Consider the following 24,692-nt stretch of genomic DNA (forward strand, 5'->3'; position numbering starts at 1 on the left):
TGCTGCTGAAGAGAGCGGTCGAGAGCATGAGTGTGGATCCCAGGATGCGGCGAGAGCAGTGGTTTGAGGAACGTTGAATATCTTGGAGATATTTGTAATCCTGGGTGGATCCAAAACATGAAGGTTGGAATTTTAGTTGGAAATGTAAGTAGATTAAGTTGGAGGTGGAGACAGTTACTGAGGAAAGAAATGTGGCTGTGAAAACGAGTCTAGGCGGATACTTGATCAAACACGAGAAGGGAAACAGAAATCAAAGATGATGAACAAGGTAAAAGAGATAAACGGAAATCCCATCTGAGGGAAGGGCAAAACTTCTTCAAGGTGGGCATTCCTAGAAGAGAAGTGGCAGTGAATTAAACACCAATACAAAAGCAAAATACTGTGGATGCTGGAATCTGAAATAAAAACAGAAAATGTTGGAAATCTCAGCGGGTCAGGCAGCATCTGTGGCGAGAGAAACAGAGTTAACGTTTCAGGTCGAAGACCCTTCGTCAGAACCGACAATAGTTTGAAATGTAACAGAATCTTAAGGAAGTGCTGGGGCCCCTGAAAGGTGGACGGGAGGAAAGAATAAAAGGAAAGGTATATGATAGGGTGGAAGGCAGCAGAAATTTGAGAGACAAAGGGGATGATGGGGCTGAATTGAGATGGTAATAGCACAGGTTAGAAAACAAAAGGTGAGTCTCGGTAGGGTGTGAATGGCAAAATGATTACCAGCTGCCATGGAAAACAGAGAAATCAGGATATATATGTACTCTAAATCTAAAAAGAAAGAAAGAACTTGCACTTAGAAATCACCTTTCACTACCTTAATTACAGCCATTGAATTACTTTTGAAGTGTAATCACTTTGCGATGTAGGGAAAAATAGCAGTCACTTTGCGCTCAGCAAGGTCCCACAAACGACAATGAGATAATGACCAGATAGTGGCCGCGAAATTGGAACAGTTAGTGTCTGAAGTTATGGTTGGTTTTGCAGAAGAAATGGCGGCGGCCTTGCTTCCACCTGCTTCCAGCACAGAACGCGGCGGCTATCATTTTAAGCAGGTCGACAGCACTGTGTCATTGCCTGCGCTTGCCACACACATTTAAATGGTCCAGATCGTGACGTCAGTCAGCGTGCAATGCCTGAATGACGCACAGTCCTTGATTTTCAATGTCATCGCTTTATCAATACCGCCCTCTCCAAACCATGTACAGAAGAGCGTGTGTACAGCAATACAACAGATGCTGCCAGCACTTCTTAAAAGGACACACACAACTTTCAGGTAAGTTTAGAATTTTGCTTTTGGACTGGTGTATTACATTTTATTGGAGTAGTGGTTTGGTACAATAAATTTTAAAAGTTGTTCGTGTGCAGGTAGTGCTGCTGGATGTTTGCAAGGCTTTGTCTCTCAAAGGAAGGCTTCTGAGAAGACCACTTGCTTTCAGTCCGATGGGCTCTAATTGCAATCCCCTTGGGCTGCAGCATCCATGGAGATGGAGCAGAGGCAGAAAAGGGACAAGCTGCTTACAGAGGGAGGAGGAAGCGGAGAGAAGGAGGCAACCCAGACAGCCCCTTTCTGACTGGGATCAGAATCATCCACCTGCGGTACTAGTGAATACAACCCCAATCCCCTTTCAATGTTTGTTCCACACCTTACTTTCCCTGTGTTACTGACCATTACAGCGTCCTCTTGGTCACGATGTCACCCCAAAGCAAACTTTCTAATACATCTTTATCCATATAGCCATCCAATATTACATCACAAAATCAACTAATCACTCTTATGCATTCCCTTAGTTAATGTGTTGCAGGTGCCTTTACATATTCTAGTGATATTACGCAGTGCTACCCCAGTGGCTGGTGTAGGTGGAAGGCTGCTGACTTTCAGTGGGGGACACTGCAGATAGCCTTGCAGGATGACCTCGAGGAGCTGGTGGCTGGGAGTGTGAAATTGAGTGATGGTGTTTCTTCTTATTATTCACTCTCCTCTCCCTCTTGTTGACCCACTGACTGAGCAGGCTGGATTTCTTGGGTGTCTGAAATGAGAAAGGCACAACGGTGGGGTTGTGGTGAGGGGAAGGGATAAAGCAATAGGTGCCATTTGTTTTAGTGGTCCTGGCAGAACCCAAACTGAGCATCAGTTATCGGTGAGTAAGTGCCGCTTGATAGCACTATCAATGACAGCTTCCATCACTTTGCTGATGATTGAGAATGGACTGATGGGGCGGTAATTGGCCAGATTGGAGTTGGCCTGCTTTTTGTGGACAGGACATACCTGGGCAGTTTTCCACATTGTCGAGTGGTTGCCAGTGTTGGACAAGGGAGAAATGGGATATGAAAAAGAGGATAATGTATGAGAATACCGGCATCTTGTATTCTTTCAACCTTGCCAGTGTCTCAGCCATGCCCCTGCAAAGAATAGCCATCATCGTCTCCTCCAAGAGGGTGAGCTGAAGCTCGGAATGTGAGATGTGCCTCGTGTTTGGTAGAGATTGTTGGTAGATAAGTGATGGGGGTGGGTGGGTGGTGGGGGGGTCGTGCATTGAGCAGTGTGTGAGGCTAGTGGTGCAGTTGGAATGAGATGTCTTTTGAAGATGCATTTATTGACCTTGACCACTTGTCTGAGGTCAAGAAACTTCTTTGGGTACTGGAGCCAGGATGTGGGGGCGACACTGCTGGCAGTGATGGCCTCGGCAATCTGGCTCTGCATTCTTTCTGGGGGTCCTCCTGTGAGCAGGAGACCTCTCTTCCAGTGTTGACCCCCTGCATAAAGCTCGAGTGCTGTGCCCGAGACCCTGTGTGTCCTTTCCCTGACCTGTTGAGCCATTTGTTTTAGTGGTGAAGCACTTTTAGCATTTTTCATCTGCAGAAGGCAGCTCAGTTTTAAGAGCGACAGACTGCCTCTTGCTGAAAGTATTTTCTTTTTTTTTTGTGCAGAAAGCAGTTGAGCTTTAAGAGCTGCAGACTGCCTTGAATAGGAGCCGGCTAGCTTTAAGGAAAGCTAGCCTCGTTCCAGCGACGCAAACTGCGGCCCCCTACTGACACACAGCCAGTCTGAAGTGCATTCTGTGCCAGGCTGTACACTCCTATCATGGTAATTAGCAGGCAGCAACAAACTAATGTGCTGCCTGCGCTTTTTGAACGGGCGTGGGCATATCTTGCATCACGGTGCCCATGCCCATTTTTTAGTGCTATCAATTGTCACTGCAATCTGTCTTAGTGATGGTTGTTGAGAGATAAATAGTGACCAGCAGAGCTCCCCTATTCTTAGGATCTTTTACATCCACCCTGAGAGGGCACACAGCAGTTTAACGCCTCATCTGAAAGATGGCACCTCCGACAGTGTAGCACTGAAGTGTCAGCCTAGATTTTGTGCTCAAGACCAGGACTGGGACTATGAACACACAACCTTCTGACTCAGAGAAAAGAATGGTGCCATCGAGCCAAGGTTGAAACTCATTGAATATTTACAACATGAATACAATTATTCAATCAATCAAGTTTCATTGGCACTTATGGCTGAATGTGTCCCCGGACAAACAATGTCTCTGGAACAGTCCCTGGTTTAAAAATCTTGCCCCGCTACTGAATCTTTGATTTTTTTTTCAATGCTAATGCACAGAAGCCCATTTCGTGGCGATTCTCCGCCCGTTTGAGTTCAGGAACGAATTCCTGGAGCAGGTTGAATGGAGGCGTCAATGGTGGCCCCCACCTACGCACAATACAGTACGGCTGAGAAAAGGTCCTATCGATAGCTCTGGCTGCACTGCACGGTCAGGGATTAGTCACCTGATCAGTGTTTCATCCAATGGTGACTGGCCGGAGGACGGGACCTTCAAATGCGCGGGAAAAGCCAAGGGAGCGGTGAGATTAACTTTTTCAGTTTACCTGTATGGTGCATTGTGGATTTTTTATTGAATAAGGGAAGGCAAGCTCAAAATTTTCCCACCAGGAAGAGGTTTGTGAATCGGAAAACTTCTGAGATAGAGGGGGTTTCATAGAAAATCTCAGTCTGTTGGGAACAGAATTAAAATTGAGAAATTCAAATTTAGGCTATTCAGGGATCAGTAGATGGCACAGCACTATTGTCAGAACGCATGCAAGAGTCATGATTCGGTGTATCTAAGCTGCGCAGCCGCACAGTGTGCAGGACAGGCTTTTCCAATGTGAAATTTCGTGCATGTGCGAAACTTTGAAAGAGCTGCGCAGCCCATTAAAGTTCACGTGCACCCCCCCAAAACTTGTAGGGTACATTGTCTGAGTGTCCCCAGATTTGATTTGAAAATATGGTCACCCTACCTCAGGAGCGTTCTCAAAGGGAATCAAGGGATATGGGGATCGGGCGGGAAAGTGTTGATATCGAAGATAGCCATGATCTTATTGAATGGCGGAGCAGACTCTATGTTCTTATGATTGCAGATTGGAGTGTTAGTGTTGCACTATTTTAGCCCTATCCCCAACCTACACTCACTTCGAGTGTGGGATTCGTGAATTTATTATCCTTATATGCAGACTTAAATACCTATTATATAGTAAAAACAGATGGTGGATCAACATTCAGTACTTTTTGCATCTGTAGTGATGCTGTGGTAGGGGTTCTTAATGTTAAGTTGCTAATATTAGTATCACCATAATAAGAACTTAAGAACATAAGAAATAGGAGCAGGAGTAGGCCATACGGCCCCTCGAGCCTGCTCCGCCATTCAATAAAATCATGGTTGATCTGATCATGGACTCAGCTCCACTTCTCTGCCTGCTCCCCATAACCCCTTATCCCTTTATCGTTTAAGAAACTGTCTATTTCTGTCTTGAATTTATTCACTGTCCCAACTTCCACAGCTCTCTGAGGCAGCGAATTCCACAGATTTACAACCCTCAGAGAAGAAATTTCTCCTCATCTCAGTTTTAAATGAGCGTCCCCTTATTGTAAGATCATGCCCTCTATTTCTAGTCTCCCTCATCAGTGGAAACATCCTCTCTGCATCCACCTTGTCAAGCCCACTCATAATCCTATACGTTTTGATAAGATCACCTCTCATTCTTCTGAATTCCAATGAGTAGAGGCCCAACCTACTCAACCTTTCCTCATAAGTCAACCCCCTCATCCCCGGAATCAACCGAGTGAACCTTCTCTGAACTGCTTCCAAAGCAAGTATATCCTTTCATAAATATGGAAACCAGAATTGCATGCAGTATTCCAGGTGTGGCCTCACCAATACCCTGTATAGCTGTAGCAAGACTTTGCTGCTTTAAAACTCCATCCCCTTTGCAATAAAGGCCAAGATTCCATTGGCCTTCCTGATCACTTGCAGACCTGCATACTATCCTGTTCTGTTTCATGCATAAGTACCTAGGTCCCGTTGTACTGTAGCACTTTACAATCTTTCTCCATTTAAATAATAACTTGCTAGATAATGTCTTATCTAAAGAACAAACTTGGAGAATGTTGTGTATGCAATAATTCAATAGACTGAATACTGTAAACTCCGAACAGGTACAAACCTGGCTCTACTTTATTCGGGCCCAAAGTGATTACATTACAAGATGGCTGACCTTTTATACCCGGGCCGCACACACGTGCGCACAGCCCAGTGACCTCCGACAGTGGCGCCACCTGGTGGCTAGTAAACCCAGGCATACATACATGATACTATCCCTCTTTAAGATATTAATAATGGTCTTTTTACAAATTGAGATAGTCTGAGGCTTTCCGCTCCCGAGTTGAACGTCTCAGTTCAACTCCAGCCTTGGGCGAGCGTTCTGAGTCTGTTATGACTGGGGGCTGGGTAGCCGATCTGATGGGAATGGCAATGACCACGTCAGGAATTGAAAGTCTAGATTCATTGACCATGTCAGTGATTGAAAGTCCAGATTCATTGATGACAGCGGAGTCCTCTGATGACTGAGGGTAGGTTGGTTGGTCACCGATTGTGTCTTCCTCGGACTGTTCCGGCAGTTTCACAACCGATAATATCGAGTCTTGGCTGATCCAGGTCTTAACCTGTTGGGCTGTGACAGGGGTTCCTTCACTTTCAAAAGCATCCATGACTAACAGTAGGTCTGCCGGTTGTGGCGTTTCCACCTCCGGTGTGGACAACGGCAGACGGCTCAATGCATCGGCACAATTCTCAGTGCCAGGTCTATGATGAATGACATAATCATAGGCAGATAATGTCAGCGCCCACCGCTGGATGCGGACGATGCATTGGTATTGATACCTTTGTTTTCCGAAAACAATGAAATGAGTGACTTGTGATCTGTTTCCAGTTCAAACCGAAGACCAAACAGGTACTGATGCATCTTTTTAACCCCATACACACAGGCTAGTGCTTCTTTCTCGACCATGCTGTAGGCTCTTTTCACTTTTGAAGCAAATGCAACAGGTTATAATTTGCCCGACTCATTAGCTTGTTGGAGCACGCAACCAACTCCATATGACGAAGCATCACAGGCCAATACTAGACGCTTACACTGATCATAATGTACCAGCAGCTTGTTAGAGCAAAGCAGATTAGTAGCTTTCTCAAAAGCTCTATCTTGTGATGCACCCCAAACCTAATTGACGCCTTTTCTTAGCAGCATGTGCAGTGGCTCTAATAAGGTGCTCAATCTAGGGAAGAAATTACCAAAGTAGTTGAGTAGACCAAGGAACGAACGCAGCTCCGTCTCATTCTGAGGCTTGGGTGCATTTTTGATGGCCTTGGTTTTCGAGTCCGTAGGCCTGATACCGTCAGCAGCAATTTTCCTCCCCAGGAATTCGCATTTTGCATTTTCAGTCTGAGTCCCACTTTGTCCAGACAATGTAGAACCTCTTCCAGGTTGTTAAGATGTTCGGCGGAGTCACAACCTGTGACCAGTATGTCATCTTGGAACACAACAGTTCTGGGGACGGACTTCAGGGGGCAATCGTGTTTTTAAGCCCAAGAAAGGCAGAGAGAAATTTTTGCATGATCTACATAGCACGCATCCTAGTATTGTGATGATGAAAGCCATTGCCAGGTCTCATGTATGATGCCCTGGAATTGACTCTGATCTGGAATCATGTGTGCATCAGTGCAACACTTGCATGCAGCTTAGTAAATCACCAGTGGAATTGCCGCTGAGTCTGTGGATCCTGGACATAACATAGAAACATAGAAAATAGGTGCAGGAGTAGGCCATTCGGCCCTTCGAGCCTGCACCACCATTCAATAAGATCATGGCTGATCATACCCTCAGTACCCCTTTCCTGCTTTCCCTCCATACCCCTTGATCCCTTTAGTCGTAAGGACCATATCTAACTCCCTCTTGAATATATCCAATGAACTGGCATCAATAACTTTCTGTGGTAGAAAGTTCCACAGGCTAACAACTCTCTGAGTGAAGAAGTTTCTCCTCATCTCAGTCCTAAATGGCTTATCACTTATCCTCTGACTCTGGACTTCCCCAAAATCGGGAACATTCTTCCTGCATCTAACCTGTCCAGTCTCATCAGAATTTTATGTTTCTATGAGATCCCCTCTCATCCTTCTAAACTCCAGTGAATACAGGCCCAGTCGATCCAGTCTCTCATATGTCAGTCCTGCCATCCCGGGAATCAGTCGGGTGAACCTTCGCTGCACTCCCTCAATAGCAAGAACGTCCTTCCTCAGATTAGGAGACCAAAACTGCACACAATATTCCAGGTGAGGTCTCACCAAGGCCCTGTACAGCTGCAGTAAGATCTCCTTGCTCTTGTACTCCTATCCCCTAACTATGAAGGCCAACATATCATTTGCCGCCTTCACCGCCTGCTGTACCTGCATGCCAACTTTCAATGACTGATGTACCATGACACCCAGGTCTCGTTGCACCTCCCCTTTTCTTAATCTTGCCGCCATTCAGATAATATTCTGCCTTCGTGTTTTTGCCCCCAAAGTGGATAACCTCACATTTATCCACATTATACTGCATCTGCCATGCATCTGCCGACTCACCTAACCTGTCCAAGTCACCCTACAGCCTCTTAGAGTCCTCCTCACAGCTCACACTGCCACCCAGCTTAGTGACATCTGCAAACTTGGAGATATTACACTCAATTCCTTTATCTAAATCATTAATGTACATTGTAAATAGCTGGGGTCCCAGCACTGAGCCCTGCGGCACTCCACTAGTCACTGCCTGCCATTCTGGAAAGGTTCTGTTTTTCCTATATCTCTCCTTCCTGTCTGCCAAAGAGTTCTCTATCCATGTCAGTACATTACCCCCAATACCATGTGCTTTAATTTTGCACACCAATCTCTTGTCAAAAGCCTTTTGAAAGTCCAAATATACCACATCCACTGGTTCTCCCTTGTCCACTCTACTAGTTGCATCCTCAAAAAATTCCAGAAGATTTGTCAAGCATGATTTCCCTTTCATAAATCCATGCTGACTTGGACCGATCCTGTCACTGCTTTCCAAATGTGCTGCTATTTCATCTTTACTAATTGATTCCAGCATTTTCCCCACTACTGATGTCAGGCTAACCGGTCTGAAGTTACCCATTTTCTCTCTCCCTCCTTTTTAAAAAGGTTGTGTTGCATTGGTCACCCTCCAGTCCATAGGAACTGATCCAGAGTCGATAGACCGTTGGAAAATGATCACCAATGCATCCAATATTTCCAGGGCCACTTCCTTAAGTACTCTGGGATGCAGACTATCAGGCCCCAGGGATTTATCGGCCTTCAATCTCATCAATTTCCCTACACAATTTCCCGCCTAATAAGGATTTCCTTCAGTTCCTCCTCCTCACTAGACCCTCGGTCCCCTAGTATTTCTGGAAGGTTATTTGTGTCTTCCTTCGTGAAGACAGAACCAAAGTATTTGTTCAACTGGTCTGCCATTTCTTTGTTCCCCATTATAAATTCACCTGAATCTGACTGCAAGGGACCTACATTTGTCTTCACTAATCTTTTTCTCTTCACATATCTATAGAAGCTTTTGCAGTCAGTTTTTATGTTCCCAGCAAGCTTTCTCTCATATATTCTATTTTCCCCCTCCTAATTAAATCCTTTGTCCTCCTCTGCTGAATTCTAAATTTCTCCCAGTCCTCAGGTTTGCTACTTTTTCTGACCAATTTATATGCCTCTTCCTTGGATTTAACACTATCCTTAATTTCCCATGTTGGCCACGGTTGAGCCACCTTCCCCGTTTTATTTTTACTGCAGACAGAGATGTACAATTGTTGAAGTTCATCCATGTGCTCTTTAAATGTTTACCATTGCCTATCCGCCGTCAACCTTTAAGTATCATTCGCCAGTCTATATTAGCCAATTCACGTCTCATATCATCGATGTTACGTTTCCTTAAGTTCAAGAGCCTAGTCTGAATTAACTGTGTCACTCTCCATCTTAATAAAGAATTCTACCATATTATGATCACTCTTCCCCAAGGGGCCTCGCACAACAAGATTGCTAATTAGTCCTTTCTCAATACACATCACCCAGTCTAGGATTGCCAGCCCTCAAGTTGGTTCCTCAACATAGTGGTCTAGAAAACCATCCCTAATACACTCCAGGAAATCCTCCTCCACCATATTGCTACCAGTTTGGTTAGCCCAATCTATATGTAGATTAAAGTTGCCCTTGATAGCTGCTGTACATTTATTGTATGCATCGCATTTTCTTGTTTGATGCTGTCCCAACGTCACCACTACAGTTTGGTGTTCTGTACACAACTCCCACTAGCGTTTTCTGCCATTTGGTATTCCACAGCTCCACCCATACAGATTCCACATCATGCAAGCTAATGTCCTTCCTTACTATTGTGATAATTTTATCTTTAACCAGCAACGCTATCCCACCTCCTTTTCCTTTCTGTTTATCCTTCCTGGACGTTGAGTTCCCAGCCTTGGTCACCCTGGAGCCATGTCTCCGTGATGCCAATTATATCATATTCATTAATTGCTGCCTGTGCAGTTAATTCATCCACCTTATTACGAAGTGGAAGACACAAAAACCATGCCAAAAATTGCTGGTCACGGGAATGTGGGAAAGGAGGACCTTGAGACAATCACTATCACTAGGAAGGTAGTGCTGGACAGGCTAATGGGACTCAAGGTAGACAAGTCCCCTGGTCCTGATGAAATGCATCCCAGGGTATTAAAAGAGTTGGCGGAAGTTATAGCAGATGCATTCGTTATAATCGACCAAAATTCTCTGGACTCTGGGGAGGTACCAGCGGATTGGAAAGCAGCTAATGTAACGCCTCTGTTTAAAAAAAGGGGGTAGACAAAAGGCAGGTAACTATAGGCCGGTTAGTTTAACATCTGTAGTGGGGAAAATGCTTGAAGCTATCATTAAGGAAAAAATAGCGGGACATCTAGATAGGAATAGTGCAATCAAGCAGACGCAACATGGATTCATGAAGGGGAAATCATGTTTAACTAATTTACTGGAATTCTTTGAGGATATCACGAGCATGGTGGATAGAGGTGTACCGATGGATGTGGTGTATTTAGATTTCCAAAAGGCATTCGATAAGGTGCCACACAAAAGGTTACTGCAAAAGATAAAGGTACGCGGAGTCAGAGGAAATGTATTAGCATGGATAGAGAATTGGCTGGCTAACAGAAAGCAGAGAGTCGGGATAAATGGGTCGTTTTCAGGTTGGAAATCGGTGGTTAGTGGTGTGCCACAGAGATCGGTGCTGGGACCACAACTGTTTATAATATACATAGATGACCTGGAAGAGGGGACAGAGTGTAGTGTAACAAAATTTGCAGATGACACAAAGATTAGTGGGAAAGCGGGTTGTGTAGAGGACACAGAGAGGCTGCAAAGAAATTTATTTAGGTTAAGCGAATGGGCTAAGGTTTGGCAGATGGAATACAATGTTGGAAAATGTGAGGTCACCCACCTTGGAAAAAAAAAACAGTGAAAGGGAATATTATTTGAATGGGGAGAAATTACAACATGCTGCGGTACAGAGGGACCTGGGGGTCCTTGTGCTTGAATCCCAAAAAGGTAGTTTGCAGGTGCAGCAGGTAATCAGGAAGGCGAATGGAATGTTGGCCTTCATTGCGAGAGGGATGGAGTACAAAAGCAGGAAGGTCCTGCTGCAACTGTACAGGGTATTGGTGAGGTCGCACCTGGAGTTTTGGTCACCTTACTTAAGGAAGGATTCACTAGGCTGATTTCGGAGATGAAGGGGCTACCTTATGATAGATTGAGTAGACTGGGTCTTTACTCGTTGGAGTTCAGAAGGATGAGGGGTGATCTTATAGAAACATTTAAAATAATGAAAGGGATCGACAAGATAGAGGCAGAGAGGTTGTTTCCACTGGTCGGGGAGACTAGAACTAGGGGGCACAGCCTCAAAATACGGGGGAGTCAATTTAAAACCGAGTTGAGAAGGAATTTCTTCTCCCAGAGGGTTGTGAATCTGTGGAATTCTCTGCCCAAGGAAGCAGTTGAGGCTAGCTCATTGAATGTATTCAAATCACAGATGGATAGATTTTTAACCAATAAGGGAATTAATATTAAGGGTTATGGGGAGCAGGCGGGTAAGTGGAGTTGAGTCCATGGCCAGATCAACCATGATCTTTTTGAATGGCGGAGCAGCTCGAGGGGCTAGATGGCCTACTCCTGTTCCTAATTCTTATGTTCTTATGAATACTCCTCGCATTGAGGCACAGAGCCTTCAGGCTTGTCTTTTTCACACACTTTGCCCATTTAGAATTTTGCTGTAATGTGGCCCTTTGTGATTTTTGCGTTGGGTTTCTCTGCCCTCCACTTTTCCTTTTCCTCTTTCTATCTTTTGCTTCTGCCCCCATTCTACTTCCCTCTGTCTCCCTGCGTAGGTTCCCATCCCCCTGCCATATTAGTTTTACCCCTCCCCAACAGCACTAGCAATCACTCCCCCTCGGACATTGGTTCCAGTCTTGTCCAGGTGCAGACCGTCCGGTTTGTACTGGTCCCATCTCCCCCAGAACCGGTTCCAATGTCCCAGAAATTTGAATCCCTCCCTTCTGCACCACTGCTCAAGCCACATATTCATCTGAGCTATCCTGCGATTCCTACTCTGACTAGCACGTGGCACTGGTAGCAATCCTGAGATTAGTACCTTTGAGGTCCTACTTTTTAATTTAACTCCTAGCTCCCTAAATTCGTCTCGTAGGACCTCCTCCCGTTTTTTAATCTCTATCTTTGGTACCTATGTGCACTACGACAACTGGCTCTTCACCCTCCCCCTCCAAAATGTCCTGCAACCGCTCCGAGACATCCTTGACCCTTGCACCAGAGAGGCAACATAATATCCTGGAGTCTCGATTGAGGCCGCAGAAACGTCTATCTATTCCCCTTACAATAGAATTCCCGACTACTATAGCTCTCCCACTCTTTTTCCTGCACTCCTGTGCAGCAGAGCCACCTACGGTGCCATGGACTTTGCTGCTGCTGCCTTTCCCTGATGAGTCATCCCCCCCCCAGCAGTACCCAAAACGGTGTATCTGTTTAGGAGGGTGATGACCGCAGGGGACCCCTGCAATACCTTCCTTCCACTGCTCTTCCTGTTGGTCACCCATCCCCTATCTGTCTGTGTAACCTTTACCTGCGGCATGACCAACTCACTAAACGTGCTATTCACGGCATCCTCAGCATCACGGATGCTGCAGAGTAAATCCACCCGCAGCTCCAGTGCCGCCAAGCGGTCTGTCAGGAGCTGCAGCAGGAGACAGTTCCCGCACATGTAGTCGTCAGGGACACTGGAAGCGTCCCTGAGTTCCCACATAGCAGAGGAGGAGCATGACACTTGTCCGAGCTTTCCTGCCATGACTTAACCCCTAGATTAACTTAATTTGGCAACAACAATGATAAAAGTTACCTACTGATAAAGGAAAAGAAAAAGAAAAACTACTCACCAATCACCAGCCAATCACTTACCCCCTTGGCTGTGACAAAACCTTTTGATTTCTTTCTACTTCTTTGTTTACCTTCTGCCCCTGCACCAGCTGGCCTCCTCCGACTCCCCGGACTCGCGCTGCTCTGAACTCCCGCCCCCCAACGACGTTGGGCCTTTTATAGGTCTTCTGTGACTCCCCGGACTCGCACTGCTCCAATCTCCCGCCCCCAACGACGTTGGGCTTTTTATAGGTCTCCTTCGACTCCCCGGACTCGCACTGCTTCGAACTCCCGCCTCCTGACGACGTTGGGCCTTTTATAGGCCTCCTCCGAGTCCCCGGACTTGCGCTGCTCTGAACATCCGGCATCTGTTGTAGATAAACAGTCCTTTATGCGTGTTGATGCACTTAAGTTTCTTCGACGTGTTGACCAACCCTGTGTCATGTAGGCCAATGTCAGATCCAGTTTTGTGAACGACTTCTCCCCCCCCCCCCTCCGGCTAGTGTTGCAAACAGTAAACAGTTCATCCGCCTTCGGTAACGGGTATTGATCCTGTTTCGAAACTCGATCGATTGTAACCTTGTAATCTCCACAAATCCTGACAGTGCCATCACTTTTCAACACGGGAACAATGGGGCTGGCACATTCGTTAAATTCGACCGGCGATATGATCCCTTCACGCTGGAGTCTGTCCAGTTCAATTTCGACCTTCTCCCTTATCATGTACGGAACTGCCCGAGCTTTATGCTGGACGGGTCTTGCATCCGAGTCCACGTGGATCTGCACTTTGGCTCCCGTGAAATTGCCGATGCCTGGTTCAAACAGCGAGAGGAACTTGCTCAGTACTTGAGCACATGGAGTATCCTCCTCCAACGACAACGCTTTGATCTCGTTCCAGTTCCATTTGATTTTTTCTAAACAGCGTTGGACCATTACTTGGAACAATCCATAACGGTAAATCGTGAACCGCACCATCATACGACACCTTGATTATTGTACTGCCAATCACCGTTATGAGTTCTTTAGTGTACGTTCGCAACTTGGCATTGACTGGACTCAGCTTAGGCCTCACAGCCTTAGTATCCCACAGCCTGTCGAATGTCCTCTGGCTCATTGTTGATTGACTTGCACCCATGTCCAATTCCATCGATACTGGCAGACCATTAAGTTTTACATTAATCATTATCAGTTGGCTCTTTGTTAGGAACAAATACAGTCCATACACTTCCTCCTCTGGTACCTCGGATTGCATATCTGGATCCGCGTTGGTCTGGTCATCATCCTCCACGTGGTGTGTCGCGGCACGCTTGCTCAGTTGCGAACACATGCGCTGGAGAAGCCCCACTCTCGAACAGCCTTTACAAATATACTGTTTAAACCAACACTGATAATGCCGATGATTTCCCCCACAACGCCAACACGTTGATATCAGATTCATTCCCGTTGGCGGACTTTGAGCAGCCACAGGTTTCGCGTACGCAGTCGATAGGCCCTGCCATAGGCAGCTCTGCCAAACGACGATACTATCTTGTTTTGCAGTACTTGCCGAGTTCCGATTTTTCAATGATATCTGCTTTAAGCTTTTGTCCATCGTCATGCATGATTGGGTAATCATGATAGCCTTGCTCAAATCCAGTGTCTCCGCCGCCAGTAGCTTACACAGGATCACCTCATGGTTGATGCCGATTACAAAGAAGTCCCGCAGCATATCTGCCAATGCAGTCCTCAGAATGAATGTGCGTATAGAATCACTATCTTGAGATGATGATGCTTTCATCTGGCTTGAGATGGTCACGTACCAGAGCACACAATGTTTCATAGTCTTTGTCCGTTGGACTTAAGGGCGAGAGGAGATTCTTTGAGTCCATAGATTTTCGGACCGCAAACCGTGAGGAGGACCGCCCGGCACCGAACTGCGTCTGCCTCTTTCTCCATTTTGTTGGCCACGAAGTACTGGTTCAAGCGGGCTACAAAGTCTGCCCAATCTTCTCCTTCCACGAATCGCTCCAGAATTCCAATTGTGCTCATTTTTGCATGTGAAGATTCTTGTTACCTTGTTGCCACTTGTGTGTGCAATAACTCAATAGACTGACTACTGTAAACTCCGAACAGGTACAAACCTGGCTCTACTTTATTAGGGCCCAAAGTGATTACATTACAAGATGGCAGGTCTTTGATACCTAGCTCGCACTCACGTGCGCACAGCCCAATGACCGCTGACAGTGGCGCCACCTGGTGGCTAGTAAACCCAGGCATACATACATGACAGAGAAATTGACACTTGTTCAGAAAAAAAATCAGGACCTCTTCAAACTTGAAATATCAGAACCACTATGCTGTTTGAAAAATCAGGGCCTGTTATAAGTAATAAAATTGGGACCTATGTAGTTTAAAAAATATAAAAACTTCTTCAATGTTTAAAAAAATTTTGACTTTTTTGTTGAAATGTTGAAGACTACTTTTTGGCAAATCGAGGCACCGACCCAACCCAGATATTGTTTCTGTTATATATGAATAAAGAGTCTGACTGATACTGTTAGCTCAAAGTAAAGTGTGACCTTAGTCTTTTATTGTAGGTCTCCAGAGTGCCTCTCCAACCTGTGAGGCCTTCTTAAGTATCTGTGCTCCTAAGGGATTGTGGGATCCTTTGGGATTCCAGGGGTTGAGCCCTCTGGTGGCTGTACAAGGTATATACAAGTTTACATATATAACAACACTCCCCTCTCCCTCCCCCCACCCCCCCCCCCCACCCCACCCAAAGTCAACGGTGCAACTATTTACAAGGTGAGTCAATCTGGGGCCTTTCTTTCCCTGGTTGATCGTCTCGGTGCAAATCCTGGTTTTGGTGAATCGTTTGTTGGGCCCTGGCTGGGCTGCTGTGCAGCTGGCCTTGCTGGGCTGCCTGGTGTGGTGAGTCCTGCTGGGCTGCGGCGGGTGATGGGTTCTGCTTCGTGGCCAACCGCGGTGTCGGTTGCCACTGGTGTGTATGTTGGGGGTCAAAGAAGGTCGGGTCCAACATGGGTTGCTCAGGTTATTCTGTGAATATGAGTTTGATTTGGTCCAAGTGTTTCCGTTGACAGTAAGGGGTCCTGGCTCGTCCAGGTTCTAATCTGTCGGGCTCACTCTCTAATGCTTCCATAACCATGACTAAATCTGCGGGCTACGCCATTTTCACCCCCGTGGTGGGCAATGGCAGCCTACTGAGAGCATCGGCTCAGTTTTCTGTGCCTGGCCTGGCCTGTGGCGGATGGCGTAGTAGTATGCGGACAATGTGAGCGCCCATCTCTGGATGCGGGCCGGTGCATTCGTATTTATCCCTTTATTCTTGGAAAACAGGGATATTAGTGGCTTCTGGTCCGTTTCCAATTGAAATTTTAGCCCAAACAGATATTGATCATTTTCTTTACCCCATAGACACATGCTAACGCTTCTTTTTCAATCATGCTGTAGGCTCTCTCAGCCTTAGACAGACTTCTGGATGCATAAGCAACCGGTTGCAATTTCACAGATTCATCAGCTTGTTGCAATACACACCCGACACCATACGACGATGCGTCACATGCTAGTACCAAATGCTTACATGAATCATGCAACACAAGCAATTTGTTTGAGCATAACAATTTTCTAGCTTTTACAAAGGCATTTTCTAGGCTTTTGCATATACCCATTCGTCTCTTTACGCAGTAAGACATGCAGTGGTTCTCACAGTGTGCTGAGACCCGGTAAGAAGTTACCAAAATAGTTCAGGAGTCCTAGAAACGACCGCAGCTCCGTCACATTCTGTGGCCTCGGTGCATTCTTGATTGCCTCCATCTTCGAATCGGTGGGCCTGATGCCGTTCGCCGCGATTCTTCTCCCCAGGAACTCCACTTCAGGCGCCAGGAAAACGCACTTCGAGCGTTTCAACCTGAGCCCATGCGGTTGAGTCGACTAAGAATCTCCTTCAGGTTCTGCAGATGCTCGACTTTGTCCCGACCTGTAACCAAGATGTCGTCCTGAAAGACCACCGTGCGCGGGACCGACTTCAGCAAGCTTTCCATGTTTCTCTGGAATATCGCTGCGGCTGATCGAATTCCAAACAGGCATCTGTTATAAATGAAGAGACCTTTGTGCGCGTTGATGCAGGTGAGGCCCGTTGATGATTCCTCCAGCTCCTGCGTCATGTAGGCCAAGGTTACGTCCAGCTTCGTGAACGTCTTTCCTCCCGCCAGCGTAGCAAAAAGGTCATCAGACTTTGGTAGTAGGTATTGATCCTGCAGAGAGAAACGATTGATAGAATCTGTGGTGATTATAAAGTAACTAACGGTACCATCTCCCTTGAGGACTGGAATACTCGGACTGGCCCACTCGTTGAATTTAATCAGCGAAATGATGCCCTCTCTTCGTAGCCGGTCCAACTCGATCTCTACCCTTTCTCTCATTGGTACTGCTCTCGCCTTGTGATGGATGTGTCGTGCCCCCGGAATTAGATGGATCTGCACTTTTGCTCCATGGAACTTCCCGATGCCTGGTTCGAACAGCGAAGGGAACTTGTTTATGACCTGGGCACACGAAGTGTCGTCAGCGGACGAGAGCGCTCGGATGTCATCCCAATTCTAGCGCATGTTTCCCAGCCAGCTCCTGCCGAGCAGCGTAGGACCATCGCCCGGTATCACCCAGAGTGGTAGCTTGTGCACCGCTCCATCGTTGGAGACCTTTACAATAGTACTGCCGATTACAGGAATCAGTTCCTTTGTGTAAATTCTCAGTTTCGTGCGAATGGGAGTCAAGACTGGTCTTGAGGCCTTGCTGCACCACAATTTATTGAAAGTCTTTTTGCTCATAATGGACTGGCTCGCGCCCGTGTCCAGTTCTATTGACACCGGGAGTCCATTTAATTTAACCTTCAGCATTATCGGGGGACACTTTGTGGTAAATCTGTGCACCCCAAATACCTCTGCCTCCTCGGTCTGAGGCTCTGGTTTGTCATGATCTGCCGTGGATCTGTCCTCCTCTGCAACATGGTGGTTTGCAGGATTAACAGGGTTTGCAGCTCGCCTGCACATATGTTGGCGGTGTCCCATTGTTCCACAGCCCTTGCAAACGTACCCTTTGAAGCGGTATGAATGGAAACAATGATCACCCTCGCAGCGCCAACAAGGTGTTAATGGCCGTGCATTCATCATCCTTGATGGTGGACTCTGAGACATCTGTGAATGTGCAGCTGCAGGCACGTGGGGCCTGCTCTGTGCGTTGCAATTTGAAAACAACATCACTTTGTTCTCAGTACTTGTAGCAGCAGTCGTGTGCTGAGAGATTTGCTTGGTATTGTCACTGGTGGCAATGAGCGCCTGGACTATCGCTATGGCCTTACTCAAGATTGGGGTCTCTACAGTCAAAAGTTTGCGAAGTATGGTTTTGTTGCCAATGCCAAGTACGAAAAAGTCTCTGAGCATGTGCTGCAAATGTCCTTCAAATTCGCAATGTCCTGCAAGGCTTCTTAGCTCGGCGACATAATTCGCCACTTCCTGGCCTTCAGACCTTTTGTAGGTGTAGAACTGGTACCTCGCCATCAGAACACTTTCCTTCCGGTTCAGATGCTCCCGGACCAGTGTGCACAAATCATCGTATGATTTCACTGTGGGTTTCGCTGGAGCAAGCAGATTTTTCATGAGGCCATACATTGGTGCCCCGCAGACGGTGAGGAGAATCGCCCTTCGTTTGGCAGCGTTCTCTTCTCCATCCAGCTCATTGGCCATGAAGTATTGGTCAAGTCACTCCACGAAGGTTTCCCAATCATCTCCCTCCGAGAATTTCTCCAGGATGCCCACTGTTTTCTGCGTTGTTGGGTTCATCATCTGTATCTTATCGCCAATTGTTATATATGAATTAAGAGTCTGACTGATACTGTGAGCTCAATGTAAAGTGTGAGCTTAGTCTTTTATTGCAGCTCTCCGGAGTGCCTCTCCAGCCTGTGATGCCTCCTTAAGTACCTGTGCTCCCAAGGGATTGTGGGATTCCTTGGGACTCCAACGGATGAGCCCTCTGGTAGCTGTACAAGGTATATACAAGTTTACATACATAACAGTTTCCATGCCACCCTTGGCCCCTAATGGTATTTTTCAATCTACATCTCCTGCTGAGGTACTTTTCCTACGCTTCCCCACTCCGCTTAGGTAGTTTCCATCACCCCCTTATCCCTTACCCTGCCGTCCTGCCCCTCTCTCCATCCCCTTTACCCCTCTTCCTCTTGCCTCTTCACCCCTCTTCCTCTTGCCTCTTCCTGTTTCTTTCCCCGCTGCTTCCTCTCCCTTTTTCCGCTTTCACTGCATTGGTCCGGTTATCCCCTCCTCCTCTAACCCTGCTTGACCTGAAGATAGCACTTGATTTTGATTGCCCATGTGCTCCGACATGAGAGGTCAACTAGTGTAACTTTTATATATATATATAATAAAATATATATGTATGGATATTTATAACACTATGCAAAACACAGGACAGCTTTGCTTTTCTGTATTGCGGTGATGTACACAATTTACATGTACTTTTAAACCATGACAGGGAGCCTATAAGATTTTTGGTGGCATATTTGCTTTGCCCTTGAGGCAGTGCACTGCACCTCTCAGTGGAGTTCAAGAGCTCAGAGCATCAGCCTTTTTATTTTGTACAGTTGCGAATGCCTGAGTCTGATGGGACTGTGTTGTGTTGTGATGTTGTCTTCACAAAGCTAAACACCAAGTAGAAACTTTAGGGGCTGGATTTTAGGCTTTTCTATTTTCAGAGCGAAAATGGAGGTGGGGCGGGGAAGTTACCGGGCGGGAATAGTTTGCACTTTAGTCTGGAAGTTTCGGCATCTGGGCCCTGCGTTAGGGGGCGCAGCGCTAAGGGAGGTGTTGTACACTTTTCGTGACGCAAGGATGGGAAACTCGTGAACTAAACTGCCGGGCCGTGTATGCTCCGAGAGAGTCCTGGAGGAGTGGGGATCTTTTTTTAAAAAAAACACAAATATTCCCAAAACATTGCCCATGCCACCACAACACAAATTGCTAAAAAATTTAAAGAACAAACACTCGCGCTTACCTTTGGACTGCTTTAACTTCCTCTGTGCCGCCGGCTATGCTGGACTGTACTGATCTCCCAGGCGGTCACTGCGGGCGCACTTCCGGGCGGACGGATCGGGGAAAAGTCAAAACTATTGCCGGTATCACAACCAGAGGCGTTGCACATCTGGCGCAGCTCTTCCTGGCGATGTTGTTCAGCGCCACCGCAAAACCGGACGAGAGGATCGCAATGGGGTGCAGGAGACCTCAACGCCGCCTATCATGCCGCTCCAAGGTGAAACCCAGAGTGCAAAGGACCAGAAAATGCAGCTCTAGAAAGGGGGAAAAGTGAAAATCGCTCAGAAAAGAGAGAGGCTCAATTTCACCAACAAGAAAAGAAATTGAGGGGGAAATTACCTCTCCAGTGGCTACCAATAGTAAGATACTATCACCAGCAATTTCCCTGGATGCTCTCCTCATCTCCCATCGTAACTTTTGTGGAAGATGAGGGAAACTTCCAGTGTAAATGGACATTTAACCTGTTTATCCTGGGTTTCCATTAAAGTGTTAGCAGGAGCTTGATGAACCTCTGCTGAAATGTTAAGTCTTTATCTATACAACATACTAGTTGATCTCATGTGGCGCTGCACATATGGAACTAAGATAAACTGTAGTGTTGATGTGAAGCGGGATTAGAGGGTAGGGAATAATTAGACCAGGATGTGCAAACATAATCCAGTCACCATTTCAAAGTCATAACTTCTATCCTTATTTTTATACAGTTAGATTTTATTTCATTATTTATTGTTAAATAGCAAAACTTGCAACAATTTGGAAAGCAGATAAGTATAGTTGATGGCATTTCTTTGCAGTACAGGTTGAGGTGCTGGAAGATGCAAATGTGAAGCACCACCATGACACCTTTGGTGGGAGATGTAATTACTATGTGACAAATTTACCTGGACATTTTTATTATAAATGAGGAAATAGGAATTTACAACAGGAAACGTTGACAGGAGACGAGATTTTTAAAGACCTTAAAATTGCGGTGTATATTACGCCGTCGTATTCCCTTTGAAAACCTCTGCAAGTTCAGGATATCTGCATGCGCGAATTCCAGAACTTGTCGCCTGTCAACTTATGTGATTGCGCACGGAAGTCTTACGATTGATGCAGGCAGGTGCAGGGCCTATTTGCATCAGCCAAAGGGATAGCCGAACCATTAATTAAACATTTTCATACCCTAAATTATGCGCATTCACTGTATGAAATGAGTTTATGCAAATAGTGGCCCAGATTACAGTTTTAATGATGTATAAAATTATCAAAAAATTAAATATTTAGTGAGGTTGGTGGAATGAAGGTAATTACGAGTAAAATTCTATTTCTGTTAATTGTATAATTATTAGATTTTGGGATTCCATTGCATTCATTAGGGGATTCCTTTCGTAAATGATTAAAATGGAATTCTGCTTCTTGATTGGAGGACCAGGCCCACGTGATCCCAGGTACGCTTCCGCACTGCCTACATCCCTGGAATCTGTGGGCATTATGCTGCCCTCCGCCTCGAGGTCTGAGACCGCAGTTTTCGCAGCCTGGCCGCCAGCAGGTAGTTTCGTCATACTTTCGTGGGTAATTATATGTATAATTACCAGTTTAAAACAAAATTATTACCAGTTATGTGCCAAGAAATATACTTCGCTTTCCAGCTTGGTATGAAATTATTGTGTGTAAGACAAAAATAATTTTCTGAACATAAATAATTAAACATCAAGTAGTTTAAATCTTTTTAGCTAAAAATGGAATACACTAAGACATCTTAGGAAGCTTTAAGCATCATCCATTATATTACTGTTGTACATTACTGCATGATGCATAATCATTTTTATTGAATATTTAAAATGGTTTCTGGTAGTTTGGGATATGTCAATTATAGTGTTCGCCTATAATATGCCATAGTTTTTGAAATGTGACACTACTTGTGCATACTGCAAGTATGTTCCCACTTTATTGTTAGTAGCTGGGAGCCATAGAAACAGAATTCCAGTGCTTTATGCTACGCATCAGTAAGTACATTAATACCTCCAGTATATTTTAAGTTTGCAGTATGGGCACGATAATGACAATACACAACATTTTATTCATTTTAAGACTAGGGACAAGTCAGCCAGCTGCACCTAAACTGGCTGGCTATCAATTTCAAGTCTAACAAGTTTGCTACATAATTCCCTTAATTTCACTTGTCTCACAGGCAACACATATTCCCAAATGTGACACTTCTGAAACACAAGAATTTATTACATTTTTTTGCATTCACACTTAAGCTTGTCATTTGACCCTGCAATATGTAATTAATATATATATTCTAGATAATACAACAACTTGCATATATTTAGTGGCTTTAATGTAAAGAACATCCCAAGATACTTCACAGATAAATGTAAGGAAAATAGATTCTGAGTCAGGAAGGGAAAGGATATGAGGAGTGACTGAAGACTTGGTTGGAGGAATGAGTTTTGAGAGGGTTATTAATTGAGAAGAAGACAGAAGAGGTTTAGGAAGGCAATTCCAGTGAATAGAAGTATGGTGGTTGAAGGCTATGCAATCAATGGTGAGACAAAACTAGGCGAAATGTGTAGGTCAGAGTCAGAGGGACATAGGAGTAGAATTTCATCAGTGCCAGATTCAATTGCAAAGGCGGAGATGCGGCCACAATACACACCTGAGCTGGGCGGCTTGAGGCCAGCCCAAAATTGGACTTTGGACCTGATTAATATTAATTAGGCAATCGGCTGATGTCTGTCACGCCTAGGCAGCTCGCCTATTAAACAAAATGAATATCGGGCCACTTGCCTCACCAGCAGCGGCCCTAAGGTGAGACCTAGGGTTCGAGGAATGGTAAAGGAGAGGTGGACGGGGGGCACAATCGGGATACTGTGGAGTCAGGGAAGCACTCCTGCTGTGCACAGCAACATTTTAAATATATATTTTATTTAAAAAAAACTTATCTGTTGGTGCCGGGTGCTGCTTAGGCCGAATCAGCGGCCGTGGAAGAATCCTGAGCAGAGCAAGACAGGCTCCTGCTTCGCTCATCGGAGACCAATTTCAGATGTCAAGATTCTCATTAACATATGCAAGGGGCCTAATACCTGTTTTGGATGGCTTCCTAGGATGCCTAATAATGGGTGTGATGAATTTAGCAGTGGCATGAGGCACATGCAGATTGGGCACTGGGCCATCCCACTGCTACATTTATCATCGTTGTCCCCATTTTGCACTCGCAAAACAGATGCAACATATTTCAACAGATTTCTGTATTTGAAATTGAAACAGTTAATTAAGATATAATTTTCTAACCACTGCCCTTGATGTCCTTGATTGTTTGACTAATATTTGATCACAAATTGCTCAGGTGCTGTTCCTGATTAGGCATTATGTACCTCCCTGGTGTTCTTGGCTTTAATCAGGTGTCAACCATGATTCAGTATAACCTCTGAATCAGAAGGTTGTGTGGTCAAGTTCAGGACTAAGCTCAAAATCAACACTGAGACTTCACTGCAGTAGTGAGGGAGGGCTGCACTGTTGGCGGTGCCATCATTTGGATGAGTTGTAAAATCTACACTCTCAGGTGGATGTAATGGCACCATTCGAAGAGCAGGAAGCTCTTTTGGTGTCCTGATCAATATGTATCCCACAACTATCATCACTAAAACAGATTATCTGGTCATTATCACATTGCTGCTTATGGGACCTTGCTGTGCACAAATTACCTACCATACATCCCTACATTACAACAATGACTATACTTCACAAGTAGTTCATTGGGTGTAAAGTACTTTGGGACATCCTGAGGTTGTGAAAGGTGCTATATAAATACCAGTCCTTTCCTTAATCAGTTCTGATACGAATGATTGGAAGGGCAGGATAATTTTGCTCCAGTAACTTATTTTTTATTTGTTTTCTCCTCAGGGGTCAAGTTCCTGCTGAGGTAGAACTCAATTACTTGCAAGTTGCCAAATTATTAGAGATGTATGGAGTTGATCTTCATCCTGTTTTTGTAAGTACTATATTTATAAATGGATTGTGTTCTCCTTTTCTTCTTTTCTCTCCAAGTCAGGTTACAGTTCCATGGTTTTGCTAGCCCTCAAGATCGATACCCCAGTGGTTGTGTGAGCCTATTCTGGCTATTCAGATGTGCAGTTTTCACAGCCAAGCCTTATCCTGCCCATACTCAATGTCAATGCATGTACACTTGCAACAGGGCCGCTGGATAATAATTGGGCCCCATGCCTTGTGACAAAGACTAGCTAGCTGCAGTGCTGCCACTATTATTTTGGTTAAGAGAAAGTAATACCTGAAAAAAAGTGATTAGTCACCAATAAATCCAATACGGAATTCAAGAGAAACTTTTTTACCCAGAGAGTGGTTAGAATATGGTACTTGCAAATAGCATAGATGCATTTAAGGGGAAGCTAGATAAGCGCATGAGGGAGAAAGGGATAGGAGGATATGCTGATTGGGTCAGATGAAGAAGGAGGAGGCTTGTCTGGAGCATAAACACAAACATAGACCTGTTGAGCCAAATAGCCATTTCTGTCCTAGAAATTCTATGAGGTTTTTTTGCACCATGGGACGTTTTACTATGTTAAATGCGCTATATAAATAAAAGTTATTATTCAAGTTATTAATATTATGTAATTCTATATAATTCTAAACCTGGTGCCTTCCTGGTCTGTTTATGCATGGCACCATACCACATAATACAAAGGAGCCATTGGGGAGTCCTATACTAAAAAGAAATATGGTATCCTCCTATGACGTGCATTGAAATAAAATCTGTTATCCATAC

The 24,692-nt window shown here is 45.3% G+C and overlaps 1 protein-coding gene across 1 annotated transcript in view; it reads left to right on the top strand.

Annotated features, from left to right (window-relative positions):
* epb41l4a (erythrocyte membrane protein band 4.1 like 4A) overlaps positions 1–24,692 on the top strand; it is a 524,857-nt gene that overhangs the window by 256,205 nt on the left and 243,960 nt on the right. Inside the window, exon 8 of the mRNA XM_070864703.1 lies at positions 23,813–23,900. Within this exon, the coding sequence (XP_070720804.1) occupies positions 23,813–23,900 (88 nt within the window). The remainder of the gene's footprint in view (positions 1–23,812; positions 23,901–24,692) is intronic.

This window comes from Pristiophorus japonicus, chromosome 1 (assembly GCF_044704955.1).
Source record: "Pristiophorus japonicus isolate sPriJap1 chromosome 1, sPriJap1.hap1, whole genome shotgun sequence".
Taxonomy (NCBI): Eukaryota; Metazoa; Chordata; class Chondrichthyes; family Pristiophoridae; genus Pristiophorus; species Pristiophorus japonicus.